This window comes from Stenella coeruleoalba, assembly GCF_951394435.1.
Source record: "Stenella coeruleoalba genome assembly, chromosome: 5".
NCBI lineage: Eukaryota > Metazoa > Chordata > Mammalia > Artiodactyla > Delphinidae > Stenella > Stenella coeruleoalba.
In genome coordinates, this window is record NC_137150.1 from 20,621,916 (window position 1) to 20,642,375 (window position 20,460).

At 51.9% G+C, this 20,460-nt stretch overlaps 1 protein-coding gene and 1 long non-coding RNA gene across 2 annotated transcripts in view; one reads left to right on the forward strand and one right to left on the reverse strand.

Annotated features, from left to right (window-relative positions):
• Positions 1–20,460, reverse strand: part of LOC307186803 — a 332,981-nt gene that overhangs the window by 85,459 nt on the left and 227,062 nt on the right. The window lies entirely within an intron of this gene.
• ZIC4 (Zic family member 4) lies at positions 1,627–15,288 on the forward strand. Its single transcript, XM_079922417.1, has 4 exons — positions 1,627–1,711; positions 7,667–8,284; positions 12,790–13,108; positions 15,209–15,288. Coding segments are annotated over exons 1-4 (1,008 nt in total). The 5' UTR covers positions 1,627–1,641; the 3' UTR covers positions 15,210–15,288.

Genomic DNA, 20,460 nt, shown 5'->3' on the forward strand with positions numbered 1-20,460 from the left:
GAGCAGCTTAAGGTTGGTCCCAGTTGCCTGAAGTCCAGCCTCTGAGACATTCGTTTGCATGCCTGTGGGTTTATAATACACAAAAGACTGTCAGGACCTGGGGATAGAAGGGACCCAGGCCTCTTAAAGGGAGGGCTCGAGCAGCATTGTAGGTGTGGACAGAGTTCTTTAGGGAAACTCACACCCATTTCCCTCTGAAGCAAAAAAGTAAATTCTATTAGTTCCAACCAACCAGGACTTTTCCTGTGCCAGACATCCTGCCATGAGGAAATTTTAGAGCAAGGACACCCAGCACGCTGCCCTTCTGTAGGAATGCAAACTTGGGCTTTCTTTCTTTCCTGATTTGTGTGGGAAGGAGCTTCTTACCTTTGGGGACAGATGCCTTTTGGTTAGAAAGAATCGAAAATAAATAAAACCCTCTGAGAAAAGGTGAGTCTAAACCCCTACTCCCACTCCTCAGGCTTGGACCCAGAAAAGAAGGGGGAGTGAAAGGTGAAAATACCTAAGCTAGTTCAAGCCCGGGTTGGCGGTTGAGGGAGAGAGAAAGAGATCTTTGAGCATAGAGAACTGGAAAGTCTTTGAGATAGCAGAGGCCCACTTGGATTTGGCCTGTGGTTCAACAAGTTAAACAACCGCTTGTTCTGTGGGCTGGAGTGTCAAGACAGGCAGACGTCCTCATTGACAGAGAGCTTGCTGTGTTTGTCCAGCCTGAGACCTTTTCAATGACTGTTTGTCTTTCTAGGCCAGATTGAGGTTTGGGGCTGGGTGAATCGCCTCTGTTTGGCTGTTCCACTGCCTTCAGCCTTGCCTGACAGATGCAGAAGTCCCCAAGATGAGTTTAAGGTTTTAAGGTGACCAAAGGCTGGATAGCTCTATCCAAAAAGTGAATTTGATAAGGAATGCAAATATTTTGGGGGTGGGGGTGGGTTATTTCTAAGCTGCTTAACTAAAAAATGTGGACAGCCAGGACCAATTGATAGAAATAATCTCCCCCCACCCCAAACCGGTGAATTTTATATTCACTTTCAAAAACCAACGGCGATGGCTTCCAGATGGGTGAGGGGGTGGAAGCCACGCGAGGGTTAGGGATTCCACACCACCTTGGGCACAACAGGAGCTACACGCCTGCAAAGAAATTCCTCTCCTATCAGTTCCAACACTTACAACTCAATTTTTAACCTGCTAACCTCCCAGAGGACACCCAGCCCCCCTTCTCACTAAACTCAATTAATTAATGAACTTAAAGAAAATGATGGGGGCTTCTCAGATAAAAAAAGTTTAAATTCTGGAGTGAGAGACGTTTGAACACTGACTGACTGAAAGTGTGCTTAACTCTACCTGTAAGGGAGATCCACAAATAAGTTACGGATAAAAATCTAGTTGGGAAATGATGATTTTTAATATTTTTTTTATCAACCAGGATATATTATTTTGCAGTAAATATGGGTAGTTCCCAGCAGAAGTCTCTTCTTTCACTTCCAAATTTGAAAATAGTCAAAGAAAACACTGAAAAGATCTTCAGACCAACACTTTCTTTCACTCTTACATTCAGGCCACACAGTCTTGCCATACGAGCATGTAGGAAATCGTTTAACTAGTGACTGTCTCTCTTTTCTTCCCAAACAGGCTCAAAGTCAGAAAATGAGATACAAGACTTCTCTGGTGATGAGGAAACGAATGCGGCTTTACCGAAACGCCCTGAAAGAGTCAAGTAAGTTAATATCCTCTTTTGAATATTGGTTTGCTGAAGTTATTTTTTAAGTAGGAAGTTATTTTTGTATGTTTTTTTTTTTTTGGTCTTTTGGTTATGTTGGTTGTGAGTTTGGGGGTGTTTCTTGAATTCCAATGAAACTTAGAACAACACCTTGGTGTTTGATACATTTGCACACAAATCAGCGACACAACGTCCCACCAGCAGCCAGCTAATCCCCCTCAATGTCTACTCATCTGGACATTCTAGAATTAATATTTGACGACTCTCTCATTGAAACAACCACCCCTGACCTTCTGCAGTTCCACTGTCACATTATTCTATGACATATTCATCTTGAATTCATTTCCGGACGATTTGATTGGAATGAGGTTTGACATGTATTGGCTTACATGAAAGGAGCAGACTTTGATCTTGGTGATGGGGTTTACATGATATGCATCATCTTTACCAGGGACACCAGCCTTCCGCAATGTGGCAGCCACGATGTTCCCACAATGTGGTGTCTGAACAGGGAGTGACTGACAGCCGCTCTGTCAGGAATACCTTCATTGTGAAGAATTTAATTTAATATTCCATTTAGAATAAGCATATGATTTAGGGTTGGGTGTTTCCCCTTTCAGGCATCTAGTTTCCCTCATTTCAACTACACCACCAGCTGATGGTTGCCTCCAAGGTATTCCCTTGTTGGTAGGAAATGCAACCTTCTTAATAAAAGTTAAATGGACAACTTAGGAAATGACTCTCTTCTATTATTTTGGGATGATTTGATGGCAAATTCTCTAGAGAGATGTGGTTATTATGTAAATTCCGTTGTTTTAATTCCTCAGTGCTGGTCTGGAAGATCCTCTAACAATGTTTCCTAATCAGTTGTCAAATGATGGTTTGCTGGGAAATTAAATTTTATCCGAGCATTTTATCCGAGCATATTTTCTTTCATACGTACTTCCATTAATGATGATTAAAGCCCAAACTTCCATAGACGAGGGGAGGAATATCTTCCTTTATCTTCAAAATCCTGACAGACCCCTTCTCCTCTGTACGATGTGGGCATGGACCTACGGAAGGCTCCTGGGGCTTAAGTTGTTATTTTTCTCTCCCGCAAGACTAGAGACAACCTCTCGCTGTAGGAATCTTGAATTCTGTCTGTGAATAGCCTACGAAGGGATTTGCCCCCTTGTTTTGGATGGTACCCTGGCCAGAAACAGGGAAGAAAGGATTGAACAAGTGACTGCAGACCTAGATGCACAATATTCAGGCAACAAGATTTGCGCTTGGTCAGGCTTTGTGCAGTGGCCCTCAGCTTCTGGGATCCTGGCTTGGGCATAAGCTGCAACAAGATAATCATCATTTAGCATTGTTGAAAAGATCAAAATGCAAAAAATATCCCAGCTATTGATCTGAAATCTCCCGCATTGTTTCCTTTCCGAGGAAGGGAAGTCAGACATTCCCCCACTTAAGCCAGTGATATGAGGAGCTATAACAGATGGTAGGGCCACCAAATATATTTCTATACAGCAGGACTAGGAAATCACTTTAGTTTATGATATTGTAAACAAAGGTGCTTAGGGCATGATTTCGAGGTCTGGAGGGATGTTTGGAGTCTGGTGATGGAACTTGCTCCAAATAGGCCCCCATGAAAACCCCCAGTGGTTCTTGAAACTCTGCTGAAGATCTCTGAGCTGCAAATGTATCTTTTTTTTTTCTTCTGCAAATCAAGCAGAAATGTGGACTCAACAATGCTATAACCCCCAGCATGGTTAGGAATAGAATGCTTCAGCCAAACATTTGGTATTAGGGGTAAGTGTGGTGAGATAACTTTTGAAAGAAAAATTCTGAGCACCATTGAGGGACACCACTACTTAGCCTACCCAATGAATAGTCAATGAAACCTGGAATCCTTGCTACCTGGGCACTGGAAGACTCAAAGGAACGGCCCTGAAAGCTAAAATATGCCTCACTGACATCGGTGCCCCATCTGTCATCTGTGATTAGCTGGGTACTGCTTTGGGGCTTATTTCAGAGATACGCCTTGAAGACCCTTATGTAATCACCCAGAGTTTCCTGTTTATAAATATTAGTGAGTAAAATGGTATCTCTGTCCCTGAGGACATGTCCCTCTGGGAGAACGCTTGGTCCCGTTGCTGTGTTCAGCCGACCAAGGTGTGAACCACGTGGCTCCAAGGCACTTGCAAAGATTAGGTAACCTTAGTGACCTTAGGTCAACTGACCCCTGACTATTCAAGAAGCATCTACCCGGGATGGGTCCAGATGTTTTCAGTGCTTCAAAAGAAGTCTGCATCTGGGAAGGAGCTCCATGGGGCCAGGTTACTGTTGGTGAATTTGGCTGAATCAGATGTATCTGCCCTTTCACTGTTGGCACAAAAAGCCATACACGTGTTCAAAGCTTTTCAAGGGTAAACTTATCAAGAGAGACGGTAGTGCAGTAACAGTCTATTGTATATAACTTCTGCTTCTTATCCCTGGAGTCTGTGGAGTCAGTGCTTAGAATTCGGGGCGGGGGGGTCCCACAAATTTGGATGGGAAAAAATGCATCTTTATTTTCGCCACCTTCTAATGGAATGTTATAGCTTCTTCTATTATGCATGTGGGCAAAAGGCACAGGATTATTAAAGTCCACTAGCTTCACCAGGTTTCCAAAAGGGTCCACAACCTAAAACAACTTGAATACTCCTGTTCTGTACTGTTATTCAAAGCTTTTGATGCGGGTGTGGTCACGGTGTATATATTAAGGGGTTCGTTTTTGTGCAAATCAGAGTTTTCATGGAAGCCAAATTAGATGGTTAGTTTGACAAACGTCCTGAACAGTAGGTTGTAGATTGCCAACTTTTGGATGGGAAAGAAAATATTTTCACTGTTGGACTACTGCATCAGTGCCCCCGCACTTAAGCCTCAATGCTGCTGGAGGAGCTGACTAAGTTCTGTGTTGATGAATGGTTAGGAGAAAGTGCTGGGCAAGGGGTCCCAAAGAGGAATATGCTGGTTTGTTTTTTTGTTTTGGTCTTTGTTGTTTTCAGAACCCTTCATGGGTTTGCCCAGACAACTGTATCATTCAAAAGACACCTGCGTGGTGAGAAGCCTTGAAACCAGCGCTCTGAGGAAGGGAAAACAGGGCAGGAAAACAGAGGAGGCACCTGTGGGCAAAAGGGATAAACCGCAGAAAGCGAGAGTGTGGGAGAGGGTGAAAGCCAAGAAAGGAGACAAATCCTCCAAGTCTAGTCTCAACACTGCTGTGTGGAAGCCCTTGGTTTCCAGAGCAGAAGGGCTTCAGCTGTCAAATGCTCTCCTTCAACTTTTTTTTTTTTTTTTTAATGCTAACTCAGCATCTATTGGTAGCTTGCTTAAGCTCTTCCGGCCGGAGGAGCAAAAAGACCTGGACTTGTCAAAGCCGAGGAAAATTGTTGTGGAAGTTAATCCCTCGCTAAATTGCGGCACTGAGCCAGGAACAATGCATTAAATGAAGAAAGGCTCAAAGAATCTGCCAACCATTATAAATAAGTTAATTATTTTTAAAAATTTAAAAGAAACCGTTATTTACTGACCAGGAAATGTTTAAGAATAGTTCTTGGTGCTGGAGGTGGCTGGGGCAGCTCAATCAACTTCATCAGAGTTCCTCATAATCTGTCCAAACTTCTCACCTCTGCTAGGGGAGTGGGGTCTTTTACTCAATCCTTCAAACTTCTCTTAAAAACCCAAGTCTTTCATTGCTTTGAGGGCACTTTCTATGGCTGCCGGGGAGCCCCGAGAGAACTTAGGTTGGCATTTTCGGCTACTGAGTGCAACGCAGGCTTGAGGGCCAGCAGCACTTTAAATCGCCGGGCGATGCAGCCGGCCCTAGCCGGTCGGCACAAACAAAGGACACTCCCCCCTGTTTATGCCACACTCGGCTGGTCCAGAACTGAAGGTTTCTTCCACCGGCCGATCCCCACCCCAAGACAGAGGAACCCGCAGCCCGGGAGGGCATCCCGCGAGAGGAGGCCGTGGCCCGAGGTCGCTCTCACAGCCTGGGCCGGGAAACGTGGCCTCGGCTCTAGGCAAGCGAGTAGAGACAGAGACTCCGGCCGCGGGCAACAAGTGGCCAGAGGGAGCTCAAAGTGGAAACGATTCTTAAGTTCCCTTTTCCAAAGGCTCCGCCCGGCGGCAGAGTACAGAGCTCAGGACCGCAATTTGATAGTGGGAGAGAGACCTGGGGAGAGGACCCGCTCCGCCTCGCTGCGCTCCCCTCGCCTTTATTTCTTTGGCCCGTCGCCCGCTGGTCGGTGTGATTTGCGGCGGGAAGGATTCTTAGGCCCTCTTGGGAGGGCGGCGTGGGTTCGAAGCTAGCCTCTCCCAGGTTATCACCGTCTCCGGCCCAGTCCTGGGGCTCGGCTCAGGGCCAGATTCTTGGGTCCGCCAGTCTCTGGGCGCTCCAGGCGCCCGGGAGGAGGGGCCGGCAAGGCTAAGTGGGAAGAATGGAGTGGGGAAAAGACAGAGGGGGAGGGGAGAAGAAAGGATCCAAGTAGGAAGGCGAAGTGTGCTCAGGGGTTTCGTGGAACTGAGAGCGAGAGCTAGAGAAAGAACGAGAGCGAGAAAGCTGAGCGACGCGAGAAAATTTGGAAAAGCGAGAAAACAAAATTAGGCGCAAGGGCTGTTAGCCTAGGATCGCCCCCGCTCCCGGCCTCCTAGTCTGCAGCCGCCTTTCCTCCCTGGATCCCGGCCCTCGCCTCCTCCCGACTCCCGGGACAAGCTGCCGAAGCAGGCCGCAGTCCCCGCGCTCCGGGTGCTGTCCATCGGCCCCAGCAGGGCTGGGGGGTCCGGTCTGCCTGGAAGGACTTTACGTGCAGCGCAACGCCCCCTCCCCAAAGCCGTGGGGAATGGAGGCATAACCCAGCCCCGCTCACTTCCAAGAGCGGCGAGGCAGAGCAGATCTGCCCAGCTTTCGGGGAGAGAAGGGGGAGGGGGCTCACGAGTAGAGAAAAGAATCCGCGCCCGGGTCAGAGCGCATGAGCAGTAGAAGAGCGAGCTGGGGGGTGGGGAGGGGAACGGGAGCAGTTGTGACTCTGTGTGTGTGTGTGTGAGAGAGAGAGAGAGAGAGAGTGTGTGTGTGTGTCCCCGTGCAGAGGGCCCTGTCATCGCTGACGTCGGACCGGGACGCGGGCCAATGGGCGACTTAGGCGATTGTTCCTCTCGGCGGGCCCGGGCCACGGCCCCGAATCTCTATTCACTATCTCACGCGCCCCGCTGCTGCCTCTGTAGTGTACAGGATTTCAAGTAGGCATTAAAGACTGATAGAGAGGGAGAAAAAAAAGTCACAACCCAAAACTTGAGGTGGGGGGGAACTTTGCAGAAGTTGTCTATGGCTGTTCTTTCCCCTCCCCGCCGTCAGGTGACGGTGGCGTGAGCGCCCCGACCTAAGGAGCTCCGGGGAGTCCCGGCCGGGATGCAGCAGGCCTCCCTCTCCCAGCCGAGCTGGCCGCTGAAATTCGTATATATGGCCGGGGCTCTTGGGCACCACCACCACCTACAACATCACCACTTCCCCCACCTCCACTCCCCCGCAGGGCGCCGCGGCCCCGAGGGCCTTGGGGAGTTGGCCGCCAAAGCGCGCTCGGAGCGCCAGTCGGACCCCTTTGGAGCAGAGCCCAGGGGCACCCAGCAACCCACAGCCTCAGCATTGCGCACCCCACTACCCCTTCCACCCACCCCGCCGCCACCATCACTCTCCTGCTCATGAAGCGACAGGGGGCTCTACCGAACAGCCGCCCAGCCGGACCGCGGTGGAGGCGCTTGGCCTCGCGTTGTCCGCCCGGATCGCAGCCGCCGCAGTCTGGCTTTCGGTGCCGGCGTTGACCGCCGAGGCCGTGGTGTGGCTGGGCTGGGCCTGCCCCCTGGGGCCGGGTAGGACGCTCAGCCCTTGCCACCCGTTCTCACTCGCGCTATTTGTCTCAACAACAGGTAGCAGCTCCGGACACCATGGCCCCCAGCTCGCTGCCGCCTCCAGCCCCTCGGTGTTACCGGGCTTTCACGAGCAGCCTCCCCAGGCCTCCCCTGGCTGCACTTTGAACGGACTCCTGCGTCTGGGGCTCCCCGGAGACATGTACGCACGGCCCGAACCCTTCCCGCCGGGACCTGTGGCCCGCAGCGACGCCCTGGCAGCTGCCGCAGCCCTGCACAACTACGGGGGCATGAACCTGACCATGAACCTCGCCGCACCCCACGGTCCCGGCGCCTTCTTCCGCTACATGCGCCAGCCCATCAAACAGGAGCTCATCTGCAAGTGGCTGGCGGCCGACGGCCCCGCACCCCCGCGCCTCTGCTCCAAAACTTTCAGCACCATGCACGAGCTGGTCACGCACGTCACCGTGGAGCACGTCGGAGGCCCTGAGCAGAGTAACCACATCTGCTTCTGGGAGGAGTGTCCGCGCCAGGGCAAGCCCTTTAAAGCCAAATACAAACTTGTAAATCACATCCGCGTGCACACGGGCGAGAAGCCCTTCCCTTGTCCTTTCCCGGGGTGTGGCAAAGTCTTTGCTAGATCAGAAAATCTCAAAATACACAAAAGAACTCACACAGGTCAGTATTCGCCACTGTCTGTCTCGTTCGGACCCTCTGGGGAGGCAGGGGGCCTCTTCTGGGCCCTCGGAGCTGGATTTCCTCAAGTTCCACCTGGGCGGGGAGGGGGGATATTTTGGTGTTTCCATGATCCAAGTTCATAAAATATTAATTATGCCCTTCAATTAGAATCACAGAAGTTTCCTGAGGCTGTGTGTGGGAAGGATAGTATGAGGTTTCTGCTCTGGGGGTTGGGAAGGGGATGCTCGGGTTTCTGTGTGTGCAAATGTGTGGTCCCTGCTTACGGAGTTTGATTTTAAGGTATTTTAAAGGGCACTGTTCCTCAAAGTTGTAAAGACATAGGAACAATTTAATTTTTCCCTGTCCCTTTGGAATTGTGTGAGGCACACTCTTCCAATAGTCAGCCTGACAACCTGACTGCCACCTGAATGGAGAGCGCACCAGGCCCTTAGTGACTTCTCTAGGATTTGAGGGTCTCATGGGCTAATTTTGCCCCGGTTTTGGAGCCTTGGTGACCCACACTCGGGACGTTTCACAAACCCTCCCTTTTGCTTTAGCAGAGACCCAAGGAGACTCATTCACCTTAAATGTCATTTACTGCGCTGTTAAGTGAAATGGGGACATGTGTCAACCACATCTGTTACTTCTAGTTAACAGAAAGAAAAGGCGCCCTCTCAAAAGCCTGCAAAGTTGGACTCCTCTGGCCAGAAACATCTCTAATTGATGCAATTGCAAGGAGAAAGTTTTCACACTTCCCAGAACAGCCTGTGAAGTTACATTAATTAGTTTAGCAGCCCGATGTTTGTATTCTTCTTAGCTAGGGTTTTCTTGCCCTGGCTTCCTCAAAGTTTAAGAAGTCAACATCTCCCCTCCTCCATTTTGGGTGCGGGAGAAGGGGACCGATGGGGGAGACAGAGGGGATGAAATAAGTTCCAGCTTGGTGCCCCACTTCTACTCCCTGGCACTCTGCCTTACGCACGTCTATTCTTGGTGAAAACATCCTCAATTATTAGAGTCAAAGAACTCACCCAGGTTGGCACTACCCGGGAAAGAAGCTTGCTAAATCCCACCTTCTTCCCCCGAACCCTTCAGTCTTGGGGAAGGTCCCTGGCTAGGACATTGGCACACTCGGAGGCCAGATTAAAGTCCACTTTTAAGTCTCCTACTTTATTTCGGAAATGTATAGTTTTTCTGAGCTGTTTCCAGGATTCCTCCCCCCACAACCTCTCGCAAGCATTTGTTCCCCCACTCCTCCCTCCCTCCGATTTTTATCCAGGGGAAGAAGGAGAGAAGTGAGACCCAGATCTCCGCCCTCAGGCTCCCTATTCATTGAGCTGGCGGCCCGCACCACGAAGGTAGACTAGAAGTCCTGAGCCAGAGTAGGAACTCATTTTTAATGACAGGGGGGTTTTAAACAAACTTTTACTGCTCTTTGCCGGCCTACTGTTTGAAGTCCGTGAAGCAGAAAATGGTTAAATTCTCAGTGCAATCGACCTACAGCAGAGAATCAAGTTCAGTGCGCCCGAGCTGGCTCAGGTTTGCGTCTATTCAGAACAGAATTCTAAGTGCATCCTTTCCCTTTCCACTGGCAGTCCTGATTCATTATCACCGGAGTTTAAAAAAAAAAAAATCTACAGAGCCTCTCCTGCTTGGGCGTTTCCCTCAAACCCTCCTCCTAAGTAATGCAAAGAGGAGAAAACAACAACAACAAAATGTTTCTCAAATGGCAATAGACCTCACTACAAATTATTCATGAAGACGGTTCTCGATTCAACAGGAAAATAATTGCCTTTTCAAATATTAATGGCGTTTCATTTCCTCGAGTCGCGGAAGCGGCGAATAGGCTGCTTTCTCAGGAGTTGAGATTTTCCGGGATCTGAATCCCAGGCCTGGCTTCGGGGGCAGCGGCTCCGATCCCACTCCGAAAGCTTTCGCTTTGCGGCGGTCACAGAAATCCCGGAACAATGGTGCCGCCGCGAGGGAGACGCGGGCCTGCCGCCTTTCCCGGGACCCCTGTGTTGCGGGCTCACCCCACTCTCCCAGGCAGTCGGTAGAGGGAGGTAGGGCTGGGATCCGAGGCAGAGGAGAGACCGCGCCGGGGCGGAATGCTCGCACAGCCCGGCCCAGCCACAAGTGCGAGAAAATGGCGCGAGTCGAACCGCCCCGCCACTGCCAACTTTGTCGGGCGGGCCTGGCGCCGGGCCGGGTCAGGGGCCTCTCGCGCTGCTGAGGCTCTAGAAGGAGACTCCGGGCCTTTTAGGACTCAGCCTCAGGCCCAGGCTACTCAGGGCGGGCTGCGGGGTCCCGGCCCAACCCTGCTTCTCCACATCCATCCACCCACCCACCTAGGGCTCAGCGCCCAGATCTGGTGGGAGGGAGAGGGCGGGAGGCTGCGTGTTGGGTGGGGCGGGGGGTGCGCAGAGTTAGGCGAGGAGTCCGGGGCTCCTCCCGCTGCTGGGGAGAGGCCGGGAGGGCGCGGGGGCGCGGCCTCACCTGGCCTCCCAGGGGCCTTGGAACTCACAGGCTGCCCGTATCACCTTCAGTGCCCTGCTTTTTTCGCCTCAGTACCTCGTCTGGAACGAAATCATTGTTTCTGTTTTACATGAATGTCCAACAAGGCGGTCACAAGATGGGATATGTGTGTGTGTGTGCGGGGGAATAGTTGGGGGGTGGCAATCAACCTCAAATTCTATTTCTCCTCTGTTGTCTTAGCAGATCTTGATTTCTTTTGCAGGTCCTGAATTACATGATTCTTGTAAGTGATTTTAGAAAGAAAAGAAGGAAGGGAGGAAGAAAAGTTTTAGTTTTGCAGATGCTAACAGGGATCAGAGGGGAGAAAACGAGGGGCACATAGGGACATAGGGTTTATTGTGCATCTTTCTAAATAAAACTGTACCGGTGTGCCGAGAAACGGCAGATGCCAGCACTGTCCAGTGTTCCACTGTACTAACAATACTCCTGCAGCGGGAGGACGCAGCGGCCGCGCAGTGCAGGAGCCCTGGGCTCTAACCCGCTGCCGTGCGGAGGCGAGGGTTGTGCGCAAACCTCTGGCTCTGCCTAAGCCTCAAGAGGACTCGGGAGTAGGGCCTTTGTTTATTCAAACCTGCCCCAAAGCACCCATCTTTCCTGGAAGCGGCGGGAGAAGCAACCCCAAAGGCAACATTCCACCAGCCGGGCATCTCTCCCTCCTTAGCCAGACGCTTGGTAGTCTCTCCCTCAACCCAGGGCGCCCGGTAGCATCCATTTGTTGCAGCACCCGGACATTTCTTTCTCTCCTTCCTTTAGCATCTGCAGCTCCAGAGGAACCTGGGCTTCCGGGTTCTTGGGGTCCTTTCCTCCCCCACACGCTAGCAAATCCAGCCGGCGGTGAGCTCCCGGCTTGGGACTCTGTCCTCGGCCAATATTGCCACCTTAGCGCGCGCTCGCGCCTTCCCGCGGCTCTACAGGGCATCACAACACTGATCAGAGCCCCTCCCGGGCCTACCCCGGCTGCCCGCTTGCCCTCCGGTCCGCGGAGCCAGGCCTCGCCTGATCGCAGCAGCTGCGCTCATCCTGAAGCCACCGCGACCATGGGTGCGATCGCGGGAATGGCCCCGGATCCCGCTTGGCCCGGGCAGAACCTGCCTTGCCGGTTTCTCGGCTCAGGCTGGGGAGACCGGACCGTGGGCCATGGGTGGTCTAGGGAGGCCGCCCGGCCTCTCACAGTCAGTTCGGACTGGGAGAGCCGGGTCTCCGCGGCGGAGTCTCCGGGAAGCCGCTGGAGCAGCGTAATAAAATATTGCCGGCGCGAGTATCTGGAGGGATCCCGGACGGTTTAGGCAAGATTTGAAGAATGCTACTAAATGTTTGCCCTCAGGGGGTAGAGGGGAAGGGGGAGGGGGCTCTAGTCCCCGTAAAAATCGCGTCTGAAGTGAATTGCCCAGAGTACCTTTCCCTGCAGCACGAATGCACACCATGCACATGCCGTGTGCATCGGCTGCGCATCCTGATATTATTCCATCGCTTTGGCGTTTGCACAAAACCTACTTTAAGAAACAATTTGGGCCAGGATGTGTTTGGGGTGGACCGCTGGGCGGGGAGTGGGGAGCAAAGGCATTTGGCTGGAACAGCAATTTTGAGCAGATGCGAGCTCCTCAGTCAACTCTATTCTCCGGGCAAAGGTGCTTCTGGCTCCAGGTGGAGAAAATCTGGAGGAAAACAACCGGAGTGGATCAGGATTTTCCAGGAAGGAAACTCGACTAAGATGGAGTCTTTGTTTCTCCTGCTCCGTCCCCTCCCCCCAGGTCCCGGCGGGAGAAGGGGAGGGGGGGAGGCGTGCAGGAGGGAGCTCAGGGGGCGCGCTCTGAGCGGGGAAAGGGGGTGCCGGGCTTGCGGCGCCGGGGAAAGAGGTTTCTGAATTTTTTGGTGGCTCTCTTCCCAAAAATGGCAGAAATTGGGGTAGGGTAGTGAGGCCGAGCCGGGGCCACAGCCCACGCGCACTAATGTCTCTGCGTTGCCTCCACCAGGGGAGAAGCCCTTCAGGTGCGAGTTCGAGGGCTGCGAGCGGCGCTTCGCCAACAGCAGCGACCGCAAGAAGCACTCGCACGTGCACACGAGTGACAAGCCCTACACGTGCAAAGTGCGCGGCTGCGACAAGTGCTACACGCACCCCAGCTCGCTGCGTAAGCACATGAAGGTGCACGGGCGCTCGCCGCCACCGCCCAGCTCTGGCTACGACTCGGCCACACCGTCTGCCCTCGTGTCGCCCTCGTCGGACTTCGGCCGCGAGCCCCCGGTGGCCTCCTCGGCGGCGGTGGCGGCGCGTAGCGCCGACCTGAGCGAATGGTACGTGTGTCAGGGCGCGGGCCCCGCCCCCGCTGCCCCCGCAGCGCCCCCAAGCCCCGCGCGGCCACCTGGCCCCGCCACCGCCGCCGCCGCCTTCGGTACCAGGGTTGCTGTTGCGGTTGCTGCTTCCGCGTACCCTGACTGCCAGGTCTAGGCCGGGTTATTGAGGCTTGAAGAGAGAGTGAGGAAGGAAGCAGGGAAGGCAGGAAGGGAGGAAGGTCACCACTAATAGTTGTTAGAGCTCAATGAATATGCTGCTATAATGTCCATTGTCTTAAAATATCAATATGGTACCCATATGGATTCTACAGTCACATCCAGCACCCCCCCCCCAGACGCCCTCATGACTGGGTAGCTTGAAACCAGGGTTGGGATAAAGAAAATAGAGAAAGAGACAGGCAGAAGGTAAACAAGAAAACATATTAGGAGAGTTTCTGTGCAATCTTGGCCACTGCAGTCGGCAAAAGTAACACCGCAAAGTCCTTGTGTGGTTCACAGAATGGGAAATGTTTTCCTCGAGGCCTGGGCCTCCCGGATAGCCACAACTACTCCGTTCCCAGCTCCCAGTCGGAGCCTCCTCGGAAGTTCCTGTGGCGGGAAGGTGGCAGAGGGAATTCCTGAGCCGTTGTCTTCCGTCCTCTTTCCTTCCTCTTTTGCCTCCCTACACTTCCCCTCCCCCAGCTATTTAAATCCCAGATGCAAAATTTTCCAACCGCTTCAATAAAGGAGATGCTAGGGAAGAGGGGGGGAGGTTCAGCATCTTCCCTAGGGATTTTATGCCCCTCCCCCAGAGACTGGCCCAAGCACACAGAGACATCTGTCTGCCTGTCTGTCTGCTCTGTATGCATTATATACTGGGGGTAAGAGGGGAGTCCAAACAACAGGAATTACAGACAAAAGAGCGGTAAAGGGGCTTTAAGATTCAATGCTCTGAGGCCTCCTGAGAACAATCACCCTCTCCTCACACCCCACAATTGTTGAGGAGCTGCCTGTGGAATCTTTTGGGTGCTTGGCATTGGGGGTGCAGAATGGGCCAATGATGTCACTGAGGCCAGACCTCCACAGCAAAGGGATCCAGCTTAGGCTACAGTGTCTGGATGAATCACGTCAATTCTGTGATGGTCTTTGTCAAAAATCGCACCATGTTGGTCTTAGTTTTAAATTTTAAAAAGGCGGGGGGGGAGGGGAACAAGAGATGAACTGCAATAATAAATGTTTTAAAGGCAAACACCCAATGGGTCTAGATTGAATGTGTATGTGATATGCTGGGTACCAAATCCCCTGAAAAGGAACCAGATGTTGGGGGCAGGGAAGAGAAAAAATCTGTGCAGTTGTTGCCAAGGGGGGAAAAGAATCAGGGCCTGGTTCCCAGCCTGTCACCCTCTGCAGGGAGGATGGTGCTGCTTCAAATTCTTGCTAAGATTTGGGGTGCAGGGGGGGGCAACGTGAATAAAACGGAGGGGAAAAAAGTTTTGGTAGACCCATCCCACTCCCCTAAGAATTTGGAGATAAGTAGGGGTGTGGTACTCCTACCTAGGGGGAGCCCCCAAAGAGCTCAATTTAAAAAGCTGAGCCCAGCAAACAAACCCTGATTCTGCCACTCTGCTGGATTTTCTTCTGTTCTTTCCTCTTCAGACACCATTCGAAGATTCTCACTCCTGCCCCGTGGCCGCACACTTCCATCAGATAACTAACGTCCTAACTGGAGAGGGACTGTTTTCATTACTCCTAATAAAAACCAGAATCTTCCAAATACATCCTTAGTGAATCCGTCCTTGTGGAAGGGTGTCTGCAATCCCCTTCCCGCCTCGCCGCCACTACAATAGGGCCCAGAGGTCTCCTAGCCAAGGGCCCACGGTCGGCAGCAAACAACTCTTTCCCATCGGGAAACACCCGCCCCACCGCCAAGGTGCAGAGGGCATCTGGGGAACTTGCTTCTGAAGATGTTAAAAAATTTCCCCCTCTCCAAACAGAACTCCTTTCTTTCTCTTCTATTTCTAGGCCCCATTTTACCCCCCACCCCCATCCAAAATAATGAAATAAAATAAAAATGCATAGTCGGTCACTAATCGCCTTTAATTTTTCATTTGCTTGTTACAGATGTCCACCGCGTTGCTCGCAAGGTAATCTCGCCCTGCGCAGCTGAGCGCCCGCATCTTGCGCCTGCGACATCAAAGGGCCCGCGCACAAAGCAATGTTTCTTCGCCACGGTGCATCTTCATGGTAAGTTAGGATTTCTATGGCAATGGGCAAGTCGCACTGAAATCCTGAAAGGCCGAGCCTGGAGCCCGTCCAGGCTTTTCATTAAGGACATAATATTTACGTCTAACAGGCCTTTTTTCTTGTGTATACAAGTATATATTTTTGTTTGACGCGGACTAAATCATTTTCATTTAATTTCCGGTAAACAAAACCCACGCGAATGGGCACTTGTTCCCGATCATAATAAAAATGGATAATAATGTGAGGGAAGAAAAGGGCCGCTTGAATCGCCGCTCAGCTCCCTTTGTTTCTGCTTTCTGCGGTGATCAGAGGGCGCATTTGGGTTTGATGGCGAGTTTCTAAAGGCGAGGAAATGGTTTGTAAGAGGGGAAAGAAAAGGAGAAAGGTCTAATCAAGCTCGGGTTGTTCAAAGAGTCGGGTTTTGGGGTTGAAAGTGTGAGTTTGACGGTGCATCAGCATGCCGCGTTAGGCTCGCCATGGAAATGCGCGCGGGGAGCGGCCGCTTCAAAGGCGGCACACTTCACTGCAGACACTCTATTAAGATACATTTGCGCTGACCTTTGCTTTCACGCCATTTAATACTGTCACTGTGCTCTCCAGTATATACTTCCTCCTTAGGACCTGCCTCGCCAGCGTTTAGGGGTTCACCTGGCACTCCAATGGGGGCGGGGAAGGGGCGCTTTGGCAGCAGGGAAGCTTTCAGGAAAGGGAGGAGACGGACTCGTGCATCTCGACTGCGCCCCAAAGAGGCTCCAGGGTCAGAAGTAAATAACTTTAGGACGAGCTCGGAAGCTTAACAAATGAGCATCCCCGGCTCGGTTTTGTGCCAAGTGCCTCTGAGCATCTTGAGCGTGTTGGAGGCCTGAATGTCAATGGGACTTGGGGGAAGGAAAGGAGCCACCCTGGATGAGTCTGGGGAGTTCAGACTGTGCCTTTGGGACATTTTCACTCTGGCCCCCAGTCCAGCCCATTCTGCCCCTCTATCCCGGAAGTTTCTCACAGACCCCCAAACTCGTTTCTCCGCAGGGTGGGGCGTATGGTACCCCTCAGGCCTGCTCTGGCCCTGGGCACAGACTCCAGAGCCCAAGGCCAAGGGGATAGGGAAGATGGCAGGAAAGTTAGAAGTCCATGTTCCCTTAATTGTCTTGTTGTTTATTTTATCCAAGTACCCCAGTGAATAGGGGAAAAATAAACACGGTGGAAAAAAAATCAAACAGTGGAGTCTTCTTTAGTGCCAGTCCTTGTGGTTGAATAAAAAGGATGGTCCGCTTTCTATTGAGCTGAGAAATCTTTGAAGTGGGAGTTATTATCTGAGACATTCCTGCTTGTCGTCCTAACAACGCTGATGAAACGTAAAAGGTTCTTTGTCAGCGATTTGTTCTCCTCTCTGTCAAACTCCCTCTGCCCCGTTAGTTTCAAACCGTTTCTAAAGAGATAAAATCTAACTTTTTTTAAAAAATACATGCACATTACACTAACTGATAACTTAGGGCCAAGTCCTGCTAAGGGAAAAACAAAAGCAATGCAGAGACATCAGGTCCAGAGCCTGTGGAGGTGTGCAGATGTTGAGGGGCCCTTTGCCCAGGCTCTGGGACAGGAGGGAAAGAATGCAGAGACAGCGCAGGCAGAGGGTATACACCCTAAGCCTACACTGTATGTCTGCTTCTCTCTTCTCTGGTCTGCACTCAATTAGCCCAAGTCAGGTCACCTAGAGACCCCTCAAGTTCCCAATATTCTTGCTCCGAATCCTTGGAACCAAGGCTGCAGCTAAGCAATTGTTACTATTTCCTGCTCCTTCGAAGACAATCTCTGCTAAAAATAGACCCATTGTGTGTTTCTTCCCACTAGCAGCAATCAGCAAGCTCTTTCTGCCATTAATAGAAAGGAGAGTGGCTTGAGGGAGAGAGACATTTTTATAATTTCCTGTTTTCTTCAGAATCTTGGCATTTGGAGTTCAGAAGGTCCACGACCCCAAAGTGCATGCAAACGCCCCCCTCCCATCCACATGTGCAGTTCTAAATTTCATATTGTGCCCAAGAAAGAAACTTTCACCCGTCCAGCTTTCCCCAAACCTTCTGATGTAGTTTTAAAGGTGGTTTAAATAAACAAGGATGTTCCAGCCTCCCCACCCCGTGTGTGCTGACTAAATGATTTGTAAAGAAGTTTCCCCAAGCTGTAACCCATGCTGTTATTATAGTTGCTACAAAATGTTGTCTCTTATACTGATTTTTATTTGTTTACTTGAGGTCCCCATATGTTTGTTTATATTGCTAATTTATGGGACAATGTAATGATTGCAATGAATGTGAATTATACGGACGGGCAAACGTCTTGTAATCATAATTCACACACCCAAGAAAGCCTGACTGAAACTTTATACTATTTGGTACCCTCTCTAGCCACACTGTTTGTGATTTATCACCTGTCCCCTTAGCATCCTTAAATTATGAACTAACTTGAAAGAAAAAAAAAGTTGTTATGTATTTTACTGAAAGTGATTGTTGAATGAAAACATAGTTGAAAGCTGTGGTTTAATCTTGCTGTAAATATGTAAAAATGAATTAAAATCTGTGATTCCTTTTCCCTTCAAAGGCTTTTGTGTACATGGAGCCCCGTTTTGCTATTTTCTTTGGAAATAAACGATGTGATGTTCCCCTTCCCCTTTCGAATCCGAGTGTCCTGTTACTGCTTCATCATCTTGGGAGAGATGTGGGGCCCTTCCACAGCATCCCGTCTTCTTCCCTGCCTTCCCTCGGGGCTTCGCAGAGACAACTCTAAAGCCTAGTTGTTCGGGGCAACAAAAACACAGGGACCCACCTAAGCAGCCTTCGTAGAGAAGACTTCCCTCGATCCCAATTTCACCCCAATGACACTGGCACTCATTAACCGGTTTCCATTGCGGAAGAGAAGAATGTAAAGCCATGCTCGCAGTGTCTTCCGAGAAAGGCTGCCTTCCGCGGCACCGCGCCCCCTCTCGCAAACCACCTCTGACTTCCCAGAGAAATGTCTGGTAGCTGGCGGGAATAAAACAAAGAAAAAGAAAGGGCGGGTTGGCTCCAAGCCTTCCCTAAGCCCTAATGGGGTACCTTGGGCACAGTTGCCCGCAGGAGTCTTCCCAGCTGGACGCTCCTCTCTCTGGGAGTAGCGGATGCTCAGACCTCTCGACTCCCTACTCCCTTCAGAGAGCTGCGAAGAGCCAAGTCCTAAGACTGTGTGGCTCCAGCCCACAGGACTCTTCTCTGAGCCCCGATTGGGAGACTGGGCTCGTCAGTGAGTTTTAGCATCTGATGCAGAAGCTCTCTTATCCAGCCCGGCCACTGGAGAAATTATTTCAGACGTATCAGAAGCACCTGAACCACCAGAGCCCTGCTGCACCCTCCCTTGTGGTCACTGAGCCTCCGGGCACTCGCGTGCCGGGCTCCCTTGCTCCTACTGCGCAGGCGCCGCATCCGCCTGGCCGGAAGAGGGAGAAGTTGGGTCTCCAGGGCCTGGCTGGGGCTTGGGATGCTCTGAGCGGGAAGACGACGGCTCTTGGGGTCTGGATGCTAGGTTCCCTTCGAGAACACCTGGGAGAACCAGCTTGTAGGGCAAGGGCGGCAGGCCTGCAGAGAAGGTTGCGGGAGGGACCTCAGCGCGCAAAGGTGCCAGGGCGACGCGCGGGTGTGAAAAGAGCGGCCCCGAGGGGACGGCCACTGGAACCGCCGCGACACTTCCGAGTCGGTGGGCGCCGCGAGGGAGGAGGTCCTTGGCCATTAGTCCTGGGATGAGCGCCCCCTCCCGTCCCTCTCGCCGAAGGGTCCCGCTCCTCCGGGTCCGGGACCAGTTAGAGGAGCCTCTCTTGCTGTTTGGGTTCCCCCGCCCGGCCTCTGTGGGAGAGCGCACTCAGGAAAGCCCTTTCACTGACGGAATCCTTGTGGTAGGAGCAGGTGGGGATGAGAAGGGCCCCGGGCACCCCGGGCCAGGGCTCTTCTAGGCTCGTCGCCTGATCCCGCTGTCTCCCGTCCGCACGGCCGCCCCAGGAAACGTCTGCCAGAGGAAACGTCCGCGCCTCTAGCTGCGCCTTCGCACCCCGCCTGGGACCGCACTGTGCCGCAGGGGCACCGGGGAGTCGTGGCCCAACCATCCCCGAGAGCCGAGAGGGCCGCTGCCCTGGGAACCTCCCAAGTTCGAGTTCGAGCCGAGGAATCACGGGATGAGGAGAGGAAAGGGGAAGTGCGCTGGGACACCTGCGCGCTGCTGCCCCTAAGAGTTCTCGGGCTCCCTTCGAAAAGTTATTTTTGGCAGAAAGTTGAATGGTGTGACCTTTGGCAGAGGGGTGAAGTCACTCTCGCCTGAGTGCCCATGGCTAGCTCACCCCAGAGAACACCTCAAATGTCCTTTGAAGAAGTTACTCACCTCCTATCTTGCAGTGGCAGCCCCGAGGGCAGTTTGGGGGCGCCTTAGCCTGCTAATGATTTCCAGTGAGCCCTTCCACTGGCTTCTTCGAAAGCGAGCACTAGGTAGAAAGTGCGGGTGTGATGGGAAGATTGGCTGGGCTTCTCCACCTGTGGCCCTGTGCCCCTGGATGAGGGATGAAACCTCCCTGTGCTCCAGTTTCCTCATCTGCTAAAAGAGAATTTCCAAGCATCATCTCCACAAGTTTGTCTTGAGCAAGAAACACGATAATCCTTGAAACCATCTAGAATTACCCGTTAAGTGCTTGCTGTTAAGGTTGTTGTTATTATTACTCACAAGACTCCATCTTTCAGACATGTCCCCTAGCTCCTCCCTGAATCAGATTTCCAGACCCTCCTAGAAAGCGTGGCACCCAGGGACCTCAAGCTCCAGAGAGGGTGTGCCTCGGCAGGCAGCACCTAGGCTAGCTGAGGGTCCTGAAACAGTTTATGTTCTCTGAGAGCTCCAGATGCTGGTGCAGTGGGGCACTGAGGCAGAGACGCCATTTGCTTTTGAAAGGCTCAAGAAAAATGAGAGGGAATCGAGTTTATTTCGGTGCAGAACGAAGCAGGAGAAACCCGATATCATAATGTCACCCGCATGACTTGTTAAGACACTGACACTGAGGATGGCCCAGATGTTGATTTATTTTTACCATAAGTCTCTGAGGTTACTCTGAGTCAGCTGTTGGTTTT

Bases quoted from the DNA above. Each gene is read 5' to 3' on its own strand.
- ZIC4 (XM_079922417.1), top strand. From the start codon at position 1,642: ATGAGATACAAGACTTCTCTGGTGATGAGGAAACGAATGCGGCTTTAC. The intron at 1,712-7,666 runs GTAAGTTAATAT...TCTCAACAACAG, and splicing joins AAACGCCCTGAAAGAGTCAA to GTAGCAGCTCCGGACACCAT. The intron at 8,285-12,789 runs GTCAGTATTCGC...TGCCTCCACCAG, and splicing joins ACACAAAAGAACTCACACAG to GGGAGAAGCCCTTCAGGTGC.